Below are 17,500 nucleotides of genomic sequence, written 5' to 3'. Positions count from 1 at the left end.
AAAGAAAATGAAAAGTGTGTTGTAGAGCATGTTTTGCTAAATAAATTATGTATGATAAGAACTGATATTGTGATGAGTGATAAAAATTATATTTTTGTGTTAGACGGGTGTGAAGTTTTGGGGAAAATCCTGAAAATTACTGGTAAGGAGAGAGTTAAACAATACTAATAGTCAAATTCGATATGCTCTTAGGTTAAATTCTACTATGTGTGGCTATGTGGTCTAGTGGTATGACACTCGCTTTCGGATCGGAAGGTCCTGGGTTCGAGCCTCGAACTCGGCGCATAGTTGAGTCCTTGGAAAAGGCTCTTTACTCACATTGTCTCACCGTACTCAGGTATAAAATGAGTACCTGGCGTTAACAGCGTTGTCTTTGTCCGAAAAATTGTAATATCGCCTAACAGGCGATATGTCCTGTCCTACATGTTAAATGTTGCTGTTGACCAGGGACCCCTTGTAAAGCACTTTGAGCACGTTTAGTGGATATTGCGCTATATATACAAGCTCAATTTTTTATTTTTTAAAAATATTTTCTTTTTCTTTTTTTTTACTAACGAAAGAGTGAAAATGGCAGAGGCTTCGTATGTGAACAATTCCGTCTTGTTCCCATACGAAGCCTGTCCATTTTCACTCTTTCATTAGGATTTTCACGATCACCGGCTTCAGGCACCCCCTACCGTTTTCTACTTTTAGGTTAAATTCTACTTATTTTACTCCCCAGAGGTGAATGTACTAAAAACAAACCAGGCCTCTCCATAAAGACTCAGTTCATTGCCGGGCAGTACTTCAATGCCGACACCCAATGTGCCTTTGCTAAAGGAGAAGGTTCTATATTCTGTCGTGTAAGGGACGGAAATATCATATCATATTACAAATAAATAACAATGTGAAATTGAACGTAAGCTTCAATTTGATATGCGAAAACATATAGTATTTAATTAATCCTGTTTTGTTGATAAAGGGGAAAATTCGAAACGTCCATTTTATCAGTTTTCGTACGTTAAATTGAAGCTAACATTCAGTTTCACAGTGTTATTTATTTCTTCGAGCTTCGAGCAGCAACATTTACATTATAATAATATTACAATATCATTATTATTTAGTATTACAAAGGCCATGTGGTCTTGCTGTATGACACTGGCTTTTGGATCTGAAGGTCCTGGGTTCGAGCCTCGCTCGGCGCATAGTTGATTCCTTGAAGAAGGCTCTTTACTCACATTCTCTCACCGTAATCAGGTGTAAAATGAGTACCTGGTCGTTAACAGCGTTGTTTCTGTCCGAAAACAATGTGATATCGCCTAGCAGGCGTCATGTCCCGTCCTAAAAGTAAAATGTTGCTGTTGGCCAGGGACCCCTTGTAAAGCGATTTAATGAATATTGCGCTGTATAAAAGAGCTTTATCCAGTTATTAACTGCTGTGCTCTGGGAAATCACGCGATTAAAAAATTGGCCAGAAAACTCGTCCTTCAAATACCGATCTACTTGAAAGGCCCTCATCTTGGCAAAAACTCTCAAACCTGGGACTGAGGAAGACCACGCGAAGAGAGAAGGTTTTAGAGTTTGTGCCAAGATGATTGTCATTTAAATCGATCGATATTTGAAGGACGAGTTTTCTGGCCAAATCTATAAATACACGTCTTTTCGGAGTACGGCAGTTAATTTCTGGTTAAATACCCTGCCAAATGTCTAGATATAAGTAGATCATACAAATAAAACATCAAAAAACTAAACCCTAATAAAAAAAATAAAACAAAAGAAAATCAGCATCAACAAATGAACAAACAAGCAATTTAAAAAATCATGATAGCATGTATATACGGCAATAATACCACTGAAAGTGCTTAAATCGCTTTGTACAGGGCCCCTAGTAAACTGCAATATTTAACATGAATGACGATACATGACGCCTGTTAGGCGATATATTTCTGACAGAAACAACGCTGTTAACAGATTCATTTTACGCCAGAGTACGGTGACAGATATGAGTAAAGAGCCATTTCCAATAACTCAACTATGAGCCATCCAGAACAGGACACGAACCCTGAACCTTCTGTTTAGAAAGCAAGAGACAGACCACTTGACCATATAGCTGCACATCAGATTGATGCACTTCAATATATAAAAAGTGAAATCTTAACTATCATTAGCAGTACCTAAATAACATGATATATGATTCCATTAGCTGTAATGCTGAATATAAAATACTGACCACTTTCTTTTGTTTTGTCGTCGCCTTGTAATGTGATATAATAATATATTGACCAGTCTCAGGTTATAAGTTCACGAAGGCTGGTTACATACACACTTCCAAGGATTTTGGAACCGGAAAGATAGAGATCGTGACTCCATCAAACTTGTTTTATCCTATTGGTTTTTTTTTGTTTTTATTACATTGTAGGCATACCAAGAGCTCCGGAATTTTGACAATATGTGTATACGTACTTACTGTTCGAATCCCAAGCTACCGCCATCTTGTACTGGGATTGTGCCTTTGCATCGGACATCATGCGGGGATATGAAGGTATGTGGTCTTGTGGTATGACACTCGCTTTCGGATCGGAAGGTCCTGGGTTCGAGCCCCGCTCGGCACATAGTTGAGTCCTAGGAAAAGGCTTTTTACTCACAATCACTTAACGTACTCAGGTGTAAAATGAGTACCTGGACGTTAACAGCGTTGTCTCTGTCCGAAAAATATGTAAAATCGCCTTGCAGGCGTCATGTCACGTCCTACATTTTACGTGTTGCTGTTGGCTAGGGACCCCTTGTAAAACGCTTTGAGCATGTTTAGTGGATATATTTTAAAAGCTCAAGTTTTTATAATGTATGTTGAATCATTGCAGGAGGCAAAGGCGGGGGATTGGAGGGGAGGGGAGTGGCGAGATGGCAGAATGGACAAGACAGTGCATTTCAACCAAGAGGAGTCAGTAGTCTTCGGCAACTGGCACTTCCCGGTTGATGCAATGCGTTTAGGCAAAATACTCACAAAATTATTTAGCCAGACAGAACGTACCAACACACAAAACTATATGTAAGCTTGAACGTTTATAGTCTGATTGATATCATGTCGTGAGAACTAATAACCGGGATGGCTGTCTATAAAACAATAAAAAGAGTCGAGTGACGTCAATTTCTACCATTCTAAAAAGTACGCCACAATACTTGGCAACGATAATCAATAAAAAGTAAAAATTGAGCTGTTGTTGGTATTGCCCATGATAACATAATGAAATATGATTCGATTGTCTGTAGAATTGATATAACTGACTGACCACTTTCCTTTGTTAATTGTCGCCTTGTTATATGACATAATAAATTGGGCAGTATTAGGACCATGAGTTTATTATTATTATTATTATTATTATTATTATTATTATTATTATTATTATTATTATTATTATTATTATTATTATTATTATTATTATTATTATTATTAATATTATTGTTATTATTATTATTATTATTATTATTATTATTATTATTATTATTATTATTATTATTATTATTATTATTATCAACATCATCGTCATCCTAAATTAAGCCTTCACCTCCTTATGTAATGAAAAATTAATACAATTAGACAAAAATGATGGTCTCAGAATATTTTGTTTTACTTGTTGTATGTTTTAGTGTGTTCAAAGTTAACTCATTATAAACATGATTTTTTTTCTTCTATTTTTGCAGTGGTGTGAGCGAGGAAGATGTGTCAAAAATATAGATGCACCGGCCACTCCTCGTAAGTATCTTTGTGTTATAACTGTGTCAGTGCATGACATAATCAGTCTTAATGTGAAAATTTTGGATTTGCATTTTCTGAAAGGATATGCTCACCGAAGCATTTTAATTTTTATTCGAAGTAAATCGGGTGATGTTTCATGAAGTTCTGGTCAGGTGTATGGGAAAGGTATCCAGCAACTTTTCTCCAATTTCATACCTTTTCAACTTTGACTAGCTGTAAAAAATATTTAGAAGTTAAGTTAAGCTTTGATATTTCCCGAAGATGTACAAAAAGGGTTGATTTAATCATTTATGACAAGAACACATTTTTGATAAAATTTGACCTTCTAAATAAACTTGGCAATATCTTAGTTCAAACCTTTTCACCATCCGACTGATTATGTCATTCACTGTAACAACTGTTGATAAAGAACACTGACTACGACACTGTTCTTATTTACATGTTACTATTCTCCTTCACTGTAGATCAAGCAATCTTGCTTTGTCTAGCACTGTTTCATACAAATTTATTTCAGATCTTTATCTTACACCAGTCTCTAGTGCCTGCTCCCTAATATCTCATTTCTCTTTTTGTGCGTTAAACAATACTCTTCAACAGTCGTAACGTCACTTGTTTCCTAATGACAAATGGTAACTTAATAACACTGGCTCTAAACTATCGGTACAATGGCGGACGCCCGCATGAAATATTTCTCCGGCGAGTATAAAAGTGTATCCAGAGGAAAAAAAAACACATACATATGACCATGTTTTGACTTTTACACATTCTGATCACAAGACACATGAAAAGTTCTAGCCAGCATGAACAATAAAAAGGAATGATTTTCTTTGTTTAGAACCAAGATGGTCGCCGTTGCCGGGAGGCGTGACATCAGACTATTGAATCGTATTGAAGAGGGAAATGCCATCTTGGATGATCCAGTAAGGGAGCCTACTCAGTAATGATTGATAATTTATGAAGTCATGACAGAATTACATCATTATTTCGATTGGCTTCTTTAAACTTCTTATTTATAAATCACAAAATCTATCTTTGGAGGAGTTTACCATACAGATTTATCAGATTCAGCAATAAGAAGATGGAGAAAAAAAATAGGATGTAAAAAAATACTGGTTCCAATCTCAGTGGAAGTGTAGAACCAACCTTTAGGAAAACTGGATACATAATTGTGCTTCTGATCTTCTGGTTTCAGAGTGATGGCATCTTATTTTCTAGTCTATATCAATGCTCTCTCTCTCTCTCTCTCTCTCTCTTTTACACTGTAGTCATAAGAAGTTGCCTATATTATATCCTCCAATTAAAATAGTTCCCCCCCTCCCCCACCCTGATCATTCAATATGTAGCCTATTCATTGTTAATTCATTGTCCGGAGGACATGTTACACACTTCCAATAATTTTTGAACCGGAAAAAGGAGGGTGATGTGTTACAACTTCTCTGCCCTATCGTGTTAGAATGGTTGATACTACTATTATCGATAAAAACGCAAATTATGACGTTGTTGTTATTTTTGGCGATGATGATGGCGATGTGACTATGTGGTCTAGTGGTTTAACACACGCTTTCGGATCGGAAGGTCCTGAGTTCGAGCTTTGCTCGGCGCATAGTTGATCCTTGGAATAGGCTCTTTACTCACATTCTCTCACCTTGCTCTGGTGTAAAATGAGTATCTGGCCGATAACAGCGTCGGAAAAATAATGTAATATCGCCTACCAGGCGTCATGTCTTGTTCTACATGTTCCATGTCGTTGTTGGTCAGGAACCCCTTGTACAGCGCTTTGAGCACGTTTAGTGGATATTGCGCTATATAAAAGCTCACGTTTTTGGGGTTTTTTAATGCAAAGGATAAGGAGGAGAAGGATGAAACATGAGGAGGAGAGTGGTAAGGAATAGGGGTTAGGTGGGAAGGAAAGGGAATACAACGATATATATCTTGATTAAACTAGGCTATAAATGTTAATACTAAATGTTTATTTCATGTATTTATTTAACTCCCCCTCCCTTTCCTTGCTTTGAAATCAGATGACCGCTGTCCACAAGGAGATGACCCCAGTATCCCCTGCAGCCACAGTCTGTGTACAACTGAAACCTACATCAACATCTTGTGCTGTGAAACATGCGATGGGTACACACCTCCTACCACAACACCTACACCGAGCACCACCAAATACCCTCCTTCATGTGGCAAAGTCTGCCAGTGTTTCATCGAGACGGAAACCTTGTTATGTTTTATTAAATGCGTCTCGGGGGTGCCATGTTAATTATAGTGATTATCGGTAAAACCGAAATTCAAAAACGTTGTTTATTTAAATGCATCTTTTCTGTACTGTTTACAATGTAAAAAACTCACTTTTTAAATTCTTGTCCAAAATTTTAAAGAAAAATTCGCGAATTGAATTCAATAGTCTGATGTCATGTCGTCCAGCAACGGAGGCCATCCTGGTTCTAAACATAGAAAACCTGTACTTTTTATTCTTTATGCTGGCTAAAACTTTTCATATGTCAGATGTGTAAGTCTCAGAAGATTAATAATGTTTTTTCCTTTGATCGCTTTTATGCTCTCGAGAAATATTCTAAGCTGCGCCTTTTTCCGTATTTAGCTCAGTTACTTAATGTTACCTGCGTATTTCGAAAGTGAGGTTACGAATGTTGGCGTATTAGTAACTGTAAAATAATCCGATGGATTTCTGAGTCCAGATTCGGCGATTTCTAATGAATGGTTGGAGTTGATCTAAAACTTCGTGTATGTGACCTTTTTGAATACGTGATAAGTCGAATGGTAAGCATTCAAAACTACAATGAGTCCAGAATCCGATATGGTTCGCAGGTTCGACCTGACGGGAATAATTATTATTTTATTGTGCTTTGGGCAACATTTTTACTTTTACATTTTAATTTACAATATCGGCTTACCATGGTTCTCGAATAAAACTTTTGACGAACGGGCATACAATTTTATCAAATGCGTTCTTATGTCATTGTTGATTATATGAATATGGCTAATAACTAAATTCAGGAAACGGGTATATTATTCTGACTGTGTTGTCGAAAAAAATCCCGATCAAATTAAAAATGGTGGGAGAGGCTTGTCTAGAAATACTTTTGAAATATTTTGTGTGTCGGAAATACAAGATAAAAACCACCAAACCACTTTCCGCGGAGTGTTATTCTTGTAATTTATGGTCGTCGTTGCAAGCCGGCCTCCGCCACTTAAATTTTATTCTTAATGTACTTCTGCAAATACTCTATCCACAAAAAAAAAATCGTGTTATCAATGGTAACAGAATATTTTCTGATCTACTATACACCTTGTACACAAACCTTAACAAAATGCACTTAAACTACCAGTCAAAAGGTTCAGCATACAGTTATTCTGTAACATGCTCTCTTGTTTATGTTTGTGTGAATATCTACATTTCAATGTTGATAAAACAACTATTTCTTTGCATTTGGTTGCAAGAATCGGCGATTTAATAGTGCGAGGAGAGAATGGTCTAATAATGGTTGAAACGAATTCTCTCCTTATGTTCTAAACACCTTCAATCCATCGCTTACTGCGGTTCAGATTCAGTACCATTGGAGAGAAGTGTCAACTACACGCGGCGATATTATTAAGATAGGTTACTTCATATAATTGTAATCATAAGAATGCTTGTGATTACATATAATCCCTTGACTCCATTACTTCAAAATATTGAGATACACCGTGATGCGGAATCTAAGTCTCTGTTAGTTAATGTTTTGTTCAAAGATCTGGGCCTTAAGCTTAATGTGGTCAAAATTACTTCGCGGTGACGTTCGTTGCGAACCGAAGGTCCGAGTTCGACACGTCGGTTGATGAGGCTGAGCAAGTCACTACCTTAGCCAATTCAGCTGTGCTTCGGGCTGACCCGGGTAGTCCGCTTCCCTGAAAGACGTGTACCAATAATCGGGGTTGAAACACAGCGAATTATATTTTATTATTTTAGTTTCTTTCATTTTCACTCCTGTCTATAATTTGTGTCAGACCTATCATGTTAAGTTACTCACACAATCCTGAATAAAACAAACTCAACACTGAACTACAACAATCGTTTCTATGTTATATGTTTGTGTTGAGAATATTGGCTATTAAGCTTAACTGCTGGTCAAAAATTACTTCGCGATGGTGGTGTGCGAACGAATCGGCGATCTCAAGAAGTGGGTGAGAGAGGGATCTAGAAATGACTTGGGTTTGAAACGAATATTTTTGTGTTCGTGGATAGCTCACACGGTAGAGCCACGCTCTCACCTGCCAGGCGGAGTTGTCGTACCAATAAGGTCGCAGGTTCGAACCCCACCACCGCCGCGAATAATTTTTATTCTCTATTGTCTTCTGGCACTTTTCTACTCACTTCATATCTTGTTGTTACCAACATAAGTGCCCGCTCCACTCACTTTTCTGAATTAAAAATTCACCCCATACACCGGAGCATACTCAATGTCTCAATCGTTTCTATGTTATATGTTTGTGTTGAGAATATTGGCTATTAAGCTTAACTGCTGGTCAAAAATTACTTCGCGATGGTGGTGTGCGAACGAATCGGCGATCTCAAGAAGTGGGTGAGAGAGGGATCTAGAAATGACTTGGGTTTGAAACGAATATTTTTGTGTTCGTGGATAGCTCACACGGTAGAGCCACGCTCTCACCTGCCAGGCGGAGTTGTCGTACCAATAAGGTCGCAGGTTCGAACCCCCCCACCGCCGCGAATAATTTTTATTCTCTATTGTCTTCTGGCACTTTTCTACTCACTTCATATCTTGTTGTTACCAACATAAGTGCCTGCTCCCCTCACTTTTCTGAATTAAAAATTCACCCCATACCCGGAGCATACTCAATGTCTCAATCGTTTCTATTGTTATATGTTTGTGTTGAGAATATTGGCTATTAAGCTTAACTGCTGGTCAAAAATTACTTCGCGATGGTGGTGTGCGAACGAATCGGCGATCTCAAGAAGTGGGTGAGAGAGGGATCTAGAAATGACTTGGGTTTGAAACGAATATTTTTGTGTTCGTGGATAGCTCACACGGTAGAGCCACGCTCTCACCTGCCAGGCGGAGTTGTCGTACCAATAAGGTCGCAGGTTCGAACCCCACCACCGCCGCGAATAATTTTTATTCTCTATTGTCTTCTGGCACTTTTCTACTCACTTCATATCTTGTTGTGATCAGATTTATAATGGTTTTTTTCCCCTCTGGATACGCTTTTATGCTCGTCGGAGAAATATTTCATAAGGGCGTCCGCCATTGTTCCGATAGTTTAGAGCCAGTTACTAAGTTACCATGCGTCATTACGAGGGAAGTGAGGTTACGAATGTTGAAGCGTATTAAGACAACCCTCAACTAAAACCCGATGGATTTCTGAAGTCTCAGATTCACGATTTTCGTTGTTGACATCTTGGGTTTTCAAAACTTCGTTATATGTGACCCTTCGCCTTAAAACGGTATAAAGTCGGGATGGCTAAGATATTAAAAATTAAATTTATATCCAGAAATATCGGACTTGTGTTGAGTTTGTATGTTTTATTGAGGAGAATGGATACCATATTTTAGGGTGCTAATGCCAACAATTTGTATTTTTGACCAGTTTAACATTTAATTCGGCTTTTAAGCATATGGTTCATTCCGACATAATACCGTTTTTGGACGAAGGGTCACATATTTTATTATCAAATGCAGTTCTTCGTCATTGTGTTGATTATATGAATAATCGACAATACCAAAATTCAAGGAAACGGGTTATATTATTCTGACTGTACTGCTCCATACTAAAAAAAATCCCCATCAAATTTAAAAATTAGGGAGCAGGCTTTTGTGTAAGATACATATCTGAAAAGGTGTATGAAACAGAAAAATACAAGAAAAAAAAAAACATCCCACAAAAACCAGTTTTCCTCGGAGTGGTTTTATTTTCTTGTATTTTTCTGTCTTGCACTGGCTGGCCGTCGCCATCGTAAAGTTATAGCCTGACACTGACCAAAAAATACGTCAAAATGCCACAAAAGAAAACAAATCGTGAGTTGTATTCAATGGTTCAACCAATGAAATAACTTGTTTTCTTGAATTCTACTAACGACACCTCACTAGACGCTACACAAACCTTAAAAAATGACGTTAAACTACCAGTCCAAGAGGGTTCTAGAATCAGGTTATTTTATGTAAACGATGGCTACGCTTTGGCACTGTTCCATACTCACATTTTCAGATCGTTACAAAGATAGAAACAACTATTTTTTTTCATTTTGGTAAGTAATGGGCGATTGTTATTACGTGCGAGAAAAAGACACTGTTCTTATATAAATGGTACGATTCTCCTACCTATAAGTTCAAACACGCTTCAATTCTCTTATTGTGTGTTCAACAATTCAGTCCCTTTGGAGAGGAAGATGTCATGTAATCGTGGGCTTGATAGGATAAGAGAGGTTACTCAGTATTAATTGGTAATATAAGAAGTAATGAATGAGTTATATCCCTTTGACATTTCCATTGACTTCAAAATATTGAGATACACGGGTTGATTGTAGGAATCCTAGTCCCCTGTTTGATGAATTCGTTTATCAAAACCTCTGACCCTTAAGCTGTAATGGGGCAGCGTGGCTCAGCGGTACGTTCTTTGCTCCGTACCCAAAAGGTACCGAGTTCGATCATCCGTCGCGCTGTGTGGCCTTGAGCAAGTCACCTCACCCTAGCTCAATTTGCAGCGCTGCACTGCGGCTGACGCCTGGGCTATTCCGGTCTTCCCTTGGAATAGACCCTAAAGACAAATTTCCTCATGGGGATGAATAAAAGGAATTTTATTTATTTTTATGTAAATTAGGTGCATTCATTTTCCTCTTCTGTCCGTGAATAATTATGTGTCAGAGACGCTATACATTTGTGTAATTTACTCACAACAAACACATGAAACATACCAGCAAACTAAACTACGTGTAACCTGAAACGTCTATATTACTATTCATATATTTATTGGAGTGAGATCTGATCATCCAAATGACGGTCCGATCCGAAAGCGAGTGTCATACTTCATACTACAAGCCCACATAGCAGCACATGTATTCTTCAAAATAACGTAGAAAAATCAAAAAAAGGTTTCATATGTGTGGCTACAAATGGGCACAATCTATATTAAATTTCCATGTGCTCGAGGTCATTGGTCACATTGCAAAATGTGCTCAAAATGACCCGCATAGTGAAAAGTATTCACAATTTGAGAAATATCCAACGTTACAATTGGTCATTTTGCTCAGCATGACTCATGGGTATGTTTACAACTTTCATAAACAATGCAGCGTGTTTTGATGCATTGAGAAATGTCCAATCGTTGTACAGCAACAAATCATGGGATTGATGACTTGGTTGGACGAAACCATGAAAAAAGATCGCACCCATTAAATTTCTATCACTTCGCTCATCCCGACAAAATAGCGCTTTGAGGAGACGGGTACAGATTTCATAAGTTAAATTTACTACTCCCAATACTACTACTACTACTACTACTACTACTACTACTACTACTACTACTACTACTACTACTACTATTACTACTACTACTATCTATACTACTACTACTACTACTACTACTATACTATACTACTACTACTACTACTACTACTACTACTACTACTACTACTACTACTACTACTACTACTATACTACTACTACTACTACTACTACTACTATACTACTACTACTACTACTACTACTACTACTACTTACTACTACTTACTACTATACTTATTACTACTACTACTACTACTACTACTACTACTACTACTACTACTACTACTACTACTACTACTACTACTACTACTACTACTAACTATATATTACTACCTACTACTACTACTACTACTACTACTACTACTACTACTACTACTACTACTACTACTACTACTACTACTACTACTACTATACTACTACTACTACTACTACTACTACTACTACTACTACTACTACTATTACTACTACTACTACTACTACTACTACTACTACTACTACTACTACTACTACTACTACTACTACTACTACTACTACTACTAGGAGGGGGGGGGCGTGTGAGAGAGAAAAAAAGAGAAAAGAGAAGAGAGAGAGAGAGAGATAGATAGATAGAGAGAGAGAGAGAGAGAGAGAGAGAGAGAGAGAGAGAGAGAGATTGGGAGAAAGGGAGAAGAGGAATTTGGAGGTGTGCATTGTGTTCAAATGAGAGAAGAATGTGTTAATGAAAAAAAATCGAAGATTGTGAGTTTGAATGTGTGTATAAATGTGTGAATGTATCTATATATATAGATAGAATGCGCTTGGCCAAGGAGTTCACAACATTGCCATCCGGAAGTATGACGGACCAACACACAAACTCTGTGTAACCATGAACTTTTATACTCTGGTTAATACAGTTTAGTGAGAACAACTCACAAACGCGGATGGCAAAAACAATAACAAAGGCCTGAGTGACGTCATCTGCATACTATCTATATAGATATATATATATATATATGTGTGTGTGTGTGTGTGTGTGTGTGTATGTGTGTGTGTTTATATGCGTACCTGTATTTTGGTTGACTATTTCTATTATAATTTCTTTTCTTCAGTAATCACACGGTTGATATGTTTTAATTTAATGTCTGTTTTTTGACACATCTAGCTTCCTTATAATTGAATAAACGCTATTTCTCCAAAACCTCCCCGGCACCATGTTTTCATTATTATCCTTTGTGTAAACGAAAAAGTAAAAATGAACGTTTATATAGCGCATTTCCAGGAATCAACCATGCTCAATGCCCTTCACAATGTTTTATTATTTCCCCGGCGAGACCATTTGGAACCACATTTCCAATTCATACAGTCGCCTGTTAGGAGTCATGCTAGTACTAACATTCTTACAATATCCGTCTTTACCTGTAGCCAGGTACTCATTCATACACGGGTCAAGTGTGGCCTAAATTATAAATTGCCTCACTCAAGTACATAACGTCGGGCCCTAAATTTTCTACTATTGCCGTCACCAGCCCAATCACTAATTATGCTCAACATTGCCTTGACTATTGTAGCACGACGAAACACCGGAGGCTGGTCACTGAGCCACAACGTGTAATGAACAGTAAAAAAAATAAAATAAATAGAAACTCTATAGATAGAATGAAGATGACGTCACTAAGGTCTTTGTTATTGTTTTTTTTTTTTTTTTGCCATCCGCGTTCATGAGTAATTCTCACTAAACTGTATTAACCAGACTATAAACGTTCATGGTTACACACAGTTTTGTGTGTTGGTCCGTTATACTTCCGGATGGCAATGTTATGAGTTTCTTAGCCAAGCGCATACTATCTATAGATAGAATGAAGTTGACGTCACTCAGGTCTTTGTTATTGCTTTTTTCCATCCATGTTTATGAGTAAATCTCACTAAACTGTATTAAACAGGCTATAAACATCCATGGTTACACATCACTGTTTAAAGGACGAGATTTCATAACTATTTTTTTTACCCTCTCCTTTACACCCATAGCAAAATCGTCACATTCGTTACGATGCAACAGACAATTTTCGCATTCTGATTTCTCTTTTACATCACAACATTTAAAGAAATTCTTTGATTACAACTGGTAGATACTAAACACTGTGCTGTAGAGCTCACTTGTTACTTTTTTGTTTGAGTAAGAAAAGTCTATTCTTGCGTTGGATTGGAGTGAATTTTCAGGAAAAATTCAATTGAGCTTTAAAATTTTTTTTTATATAGCGCAATATCCACTAAATGTGCTCAAAGCGCTTTACAATGAGTTCCTGGTCAACAGCAGCATTTAACACTAAGGACGGGACATGACGCCTGTTAGGCGCTTATATTTTTTTTCTGACAGAGACAACGCTGTTAACGGCCAGGTATTCATTTTACACCTGAGAACGGTGAGAGAATGTGAATAAAGAGCCTTCTCCAAGGACTCAACTATGCGCCGAGCGAGGCTCGAACCCAGGACCTTCCGATCTGAAAGCGAGTGTCATACCACTAGACCACATAGCCGCACAATTCTAAAAATATCTAGTAAGGAGAGAATTATACGAGTTGTCTTTTCCAGATTCGAGCAGTTAACTGGTTAAAAATCGAGTATTTTCAGAGTACGAAAGTGTCGTGTTTGCACCAGCTGGAATATGAGACCAGGTGTCAAGTGTCATATTAATAGGATTTAGCGGGACGAATATTATATCTATACGTGTGAGCTGATTATAATGGCATTGCCCTCTCGGCCACGCAACATGTGTGGACTGTAAAAAAATAATAAACAAACCCAAAAAATAAAAAATAAAGAAAGAATATAACAGCTTTTTTTAAAGAAAAAAATACCAAACACGAAACGTTTCGGGCTCAAAACCCCCTTTTCAGCCAACAATAACAACAAAACAATGAAAACATCGAGAAGTCCCATGTTTGGGATATTTTGCCAAGACGAGGGTCATTTAAATCAATTGATATTTGAAGGAGGAATTTTCTGGCCAAATTTTTAAATAAGTGTTTTTCCAAACAGACTACGAAAGTAATAATAATAATAATAATAATAATAATAATAATAATAATAATAATAATAATAAATAATAATAATAAATAATAATAATGACAATATATACTTTATTCATCCAAAGAAATGGAAATTCGTTTACAGACTTGTCATGCATGAAAATGTATAAACACAAAGTTGAGAATCTATGGCGACAATGTATATATATATAATATAAATATAATTAATATATATATATATATATATATATATATATGCAAATGCACAAAATGTAAACGGGTTATGTCATCCAAACGAATTCTATTGAGAGGGCTCTTCATTCTACATGGTTGATTTATGCAATAGGATTTAAGACAAGTATTTTATAATGCTGCCTTAAAGGCTTGGTGGTTCCCTCGGGTGACGATAATGATACAAATTTTGTTGTTATACATAAGTATTTCCATCGGCAAAGTGAATCGTATTACGGTATTATTTCTCAAGGTTGAAATTATTGAAAATAGGTTGGTTATCAAAGGCATGTTCGTCTTCGTAACACGAATGAGAATAGGCGACCATGTAAGCAGCCCGATGTCTCGAAAAAGATTTTTATAATACCCAGTTTTATCCGTATGAGTTGAAGAAGAAAAGAATTTTAAGCTCTTTATATGTTTGTTCATATCTGCTTGATTTCAAGAAAAATTAATCATGGATGTAAAATACAAGATACTCAGTGACCAATATTTTCGAAACTTAATGATGTCTTTTGGCGTAATATATATACATATATATATATATGTATATATATATATATATATATATATATATATATTATATATATATATAATATATATATATATATAAACCCGTCAGACGTGCTGCAATTACACCCCAGAGGCTCACAATAGTGGGGACAATTTTAATGCCTATAATGTTTCACAATGGAGCCTCTGTGGTGTAATGGTAACACATCTGACCGGTAATCAGTAGATCTGAGGTTCGATCCAATCAGTCGAGGTAGACTAATTTTTTGGAATGATTTTGTTTTCTTGTAATTTTTCTTTCTTGCTTTGTTTAGCCCCTTTCAAACACTCTTGTTCAGATCATTATCGTACACCGACGCTCCCTTGTTTCTTAATCGGACCTTTTGTAAAGCGCTTTGAGCATATCTTAGTGGATATTGTACTTTATAAAATATTAATTTTTTATTTTTTGGATTTTTTGTTTGTTTTTTTTTTTACTGTTTTGGGGTTTGTTTTTTTCTGGGGAGGGGGGGGGGGGGGTTGGGGGGGGGGGTTAGAAAACTATTACGTCTAATCCAGGCGACGAACTGATTACCGCATTCGTCTACAGCCACACCACAAGACTACAAAGAAGGTCGCAGTGTACTAGATTGACTTCACTGCTTGGCTTGACCACTGTGTATCCACTGGGAGTTATAATGATAATATGCGTGTAATCTTCTTAACCAGTTAACTGCCGTACTCTGGAAAAAAAAATCGTATTTAAGAATTTGGCCAGGCAATTTCGTCCTTCAATTTTCGATTGATTTAAATGGACCACATCTTTGCAAAAACTCTCAAAACTGGAATCAAAAAAGATCCTTGAGTTTTTTTTGTTTTTTTTTTTCTTGTTTTTTTTTTTTTTGTTGTTGCCAAGATGAGGGTCATTTAAATCGATTTATATTAATCGATATGTGAAAGACGTTTTTTCTGGCCAAATCTTAAAAACCTGTTTTTCTAGAGTACGCCAGTAAACTGGTTAAATACGAATCACACGAACATTAAGAAAGAAAAATTGAGCTTCAAAGCTGATTAAAAATAACACACTAAGACTATAGAAACAGTAACAAGAAGGAACGGGTACCACACTGTTCTTTGTTCTCACTTCCGCTTGATTAACATAATCGTTATGACCCTTTTAAAGTATGTAATGAGTTCGAGATTTGATTATTCGTGTTCTCTGACGCATTCAAAGGTTTACGTTTGAAGTCAAGCTGCTCTGAATTGAATAACTTGTGGTCCAGTTTAGAGATTATTGACAGTTAACTTCTTCTTCTTCTTCTTCTTCTTCTCTTCTTCTTCTTCTTCTTCTTTCTTCCTTCTTTCTTCTTCTTTTTCTTTTATTATTATTATTACTATTATTATTATTATTATTATTATTATTATTATTATTATTATTATTATTATTATTATTATTATTATTATCCACAGCCAGGTGCAATATGCCGCATCAGATAAACTGGTTCCAGGGTTCGAGTTATACTCATGTCGAAAGATTATATTCTCTCTTTGTTTAATAGGGTAGAGGGGTCATGACGTCACATCTTTTACATTTCGGATTCCAAAATCCAGACTAAGATCAACTACACAAGGTGTGTATTCAGTCCTCCGAAAGACTGGTTTTATACTTCCAATGAGAATGGAACCAGTTTTTTTAATATCATAATTCCCCCCCTCCTATTCTGACACTTTGGTCAATTATTATACATTTATCTTTGAACTCAATAACACAATAATGGAGAAAGGCACCACATAATTGTATAAAATGTGCAATGATGGGCAATCCGCCTTTTGCAGTCGCAGTAGTGTACCCACTGTGGACAAGAACCTGAAACGGCAGAGCATCTGGTCGAACGGTGTGTTTTGACGATGCTACCGGGCGGGTTCGCGACGGTGCACGAGTGCAGACCGGACTTTGTTGATTGGGTAGATCGTCATAACATAGTAGCCTTTGGCAGATAAAGATGTTGAACTTGAATTTGAAATTTGCTACTTCTTGTCTCTCTTAAAACATTTTATTTGGTATCAAGGTTACTTTGCCGGAGTCATCGACAGAATAGGGAATGAGATTAGCGGAAGAGTAGCGTCCCTGGATTGGACGTCACCGGCGGAAAAGTTATAAGAGACAGAGCGTCATGTTGGTTGTGCGCATGCGTTTCTCGTCCTCGCTTCCGATGAAAGCGGCTTGAGACACTTCACCGAAAGCGAGGACGAGAGAGACGCATGCTCAAAACCAAATTGACGTTCTCTCTGTATGGTGACGCCCAATAAAGGGACGCTACTCTTCCGCTAATCTCATTCCCTATACAATTTTCACTTGATTGAAAGGGCTGATCAAAAAGGAACGAAATGGAAATTGACAGTTACCAGCTGGCAGGACAGAAGTTACGCCTTTGATCCGACTGGCAACTTATGATGCCGTGCCAATTAGTAGACTTTACGGTTTTCTCCCTGGCTGGAGATCAACTTTTTACTTAAC

At 36.9% G+C, this 17,500-nt stretch overlaps 1 protein-coding gene across 1 annotated transcript in view; it reads left to right on the top strand.

Annotated features, from left to right (window-relative positions):
- The window catches only part of LOC144956923 (A disintegrin and metalloproteinase with thrombospondin motifs 17-like), a 31,914-nt gene extending 25,630 nt beyond the window's left edge, over positions 1-6,284 (top strand). The window contains exons 12-15 of the mRNA XM_078887756.1: positions 722-842; positions 2,399-2,521; positions 3,682-3,733; positions 5,758-6,284. Coding sequence (XP_078743882.1) covers positions 722-842; positions 2,399-2,521; positions 3,682-3,733; positions 5,758-5,996 — 535 coding nt within the window. The 3' untranslated portion in view covers positions 5,997-6,284. The remainder of the gene's footprint in view (positions 1-721; positions 843-2,398; positions 2,522-3,681; positions 3,734-5,757) is intronic.
- Positions 6,285-17,500: the final 11,216 nt, after the last annotated feature.

The sequence above is a fragment of the Berghia stephanieae genome, chromosome 11 (assembly GCF_034508935.2).
Source record: "Berghia stephanieae isolate SIO BIC M18660-M18661 chromosome 11, UCSD_Bste_1.3, whole genome shotgun sequence".
In the NCBI taxonomy this organism is placed as follows: Eukaryota; Metazoa; Mollusca; class Gastropoda; order Nudibranchia; family Aeolidiidae; genus Berghia; species Berghia stephanieae.
This window is presented reverse-complemented; position numbering and strand designations above follow the sequence as displayed.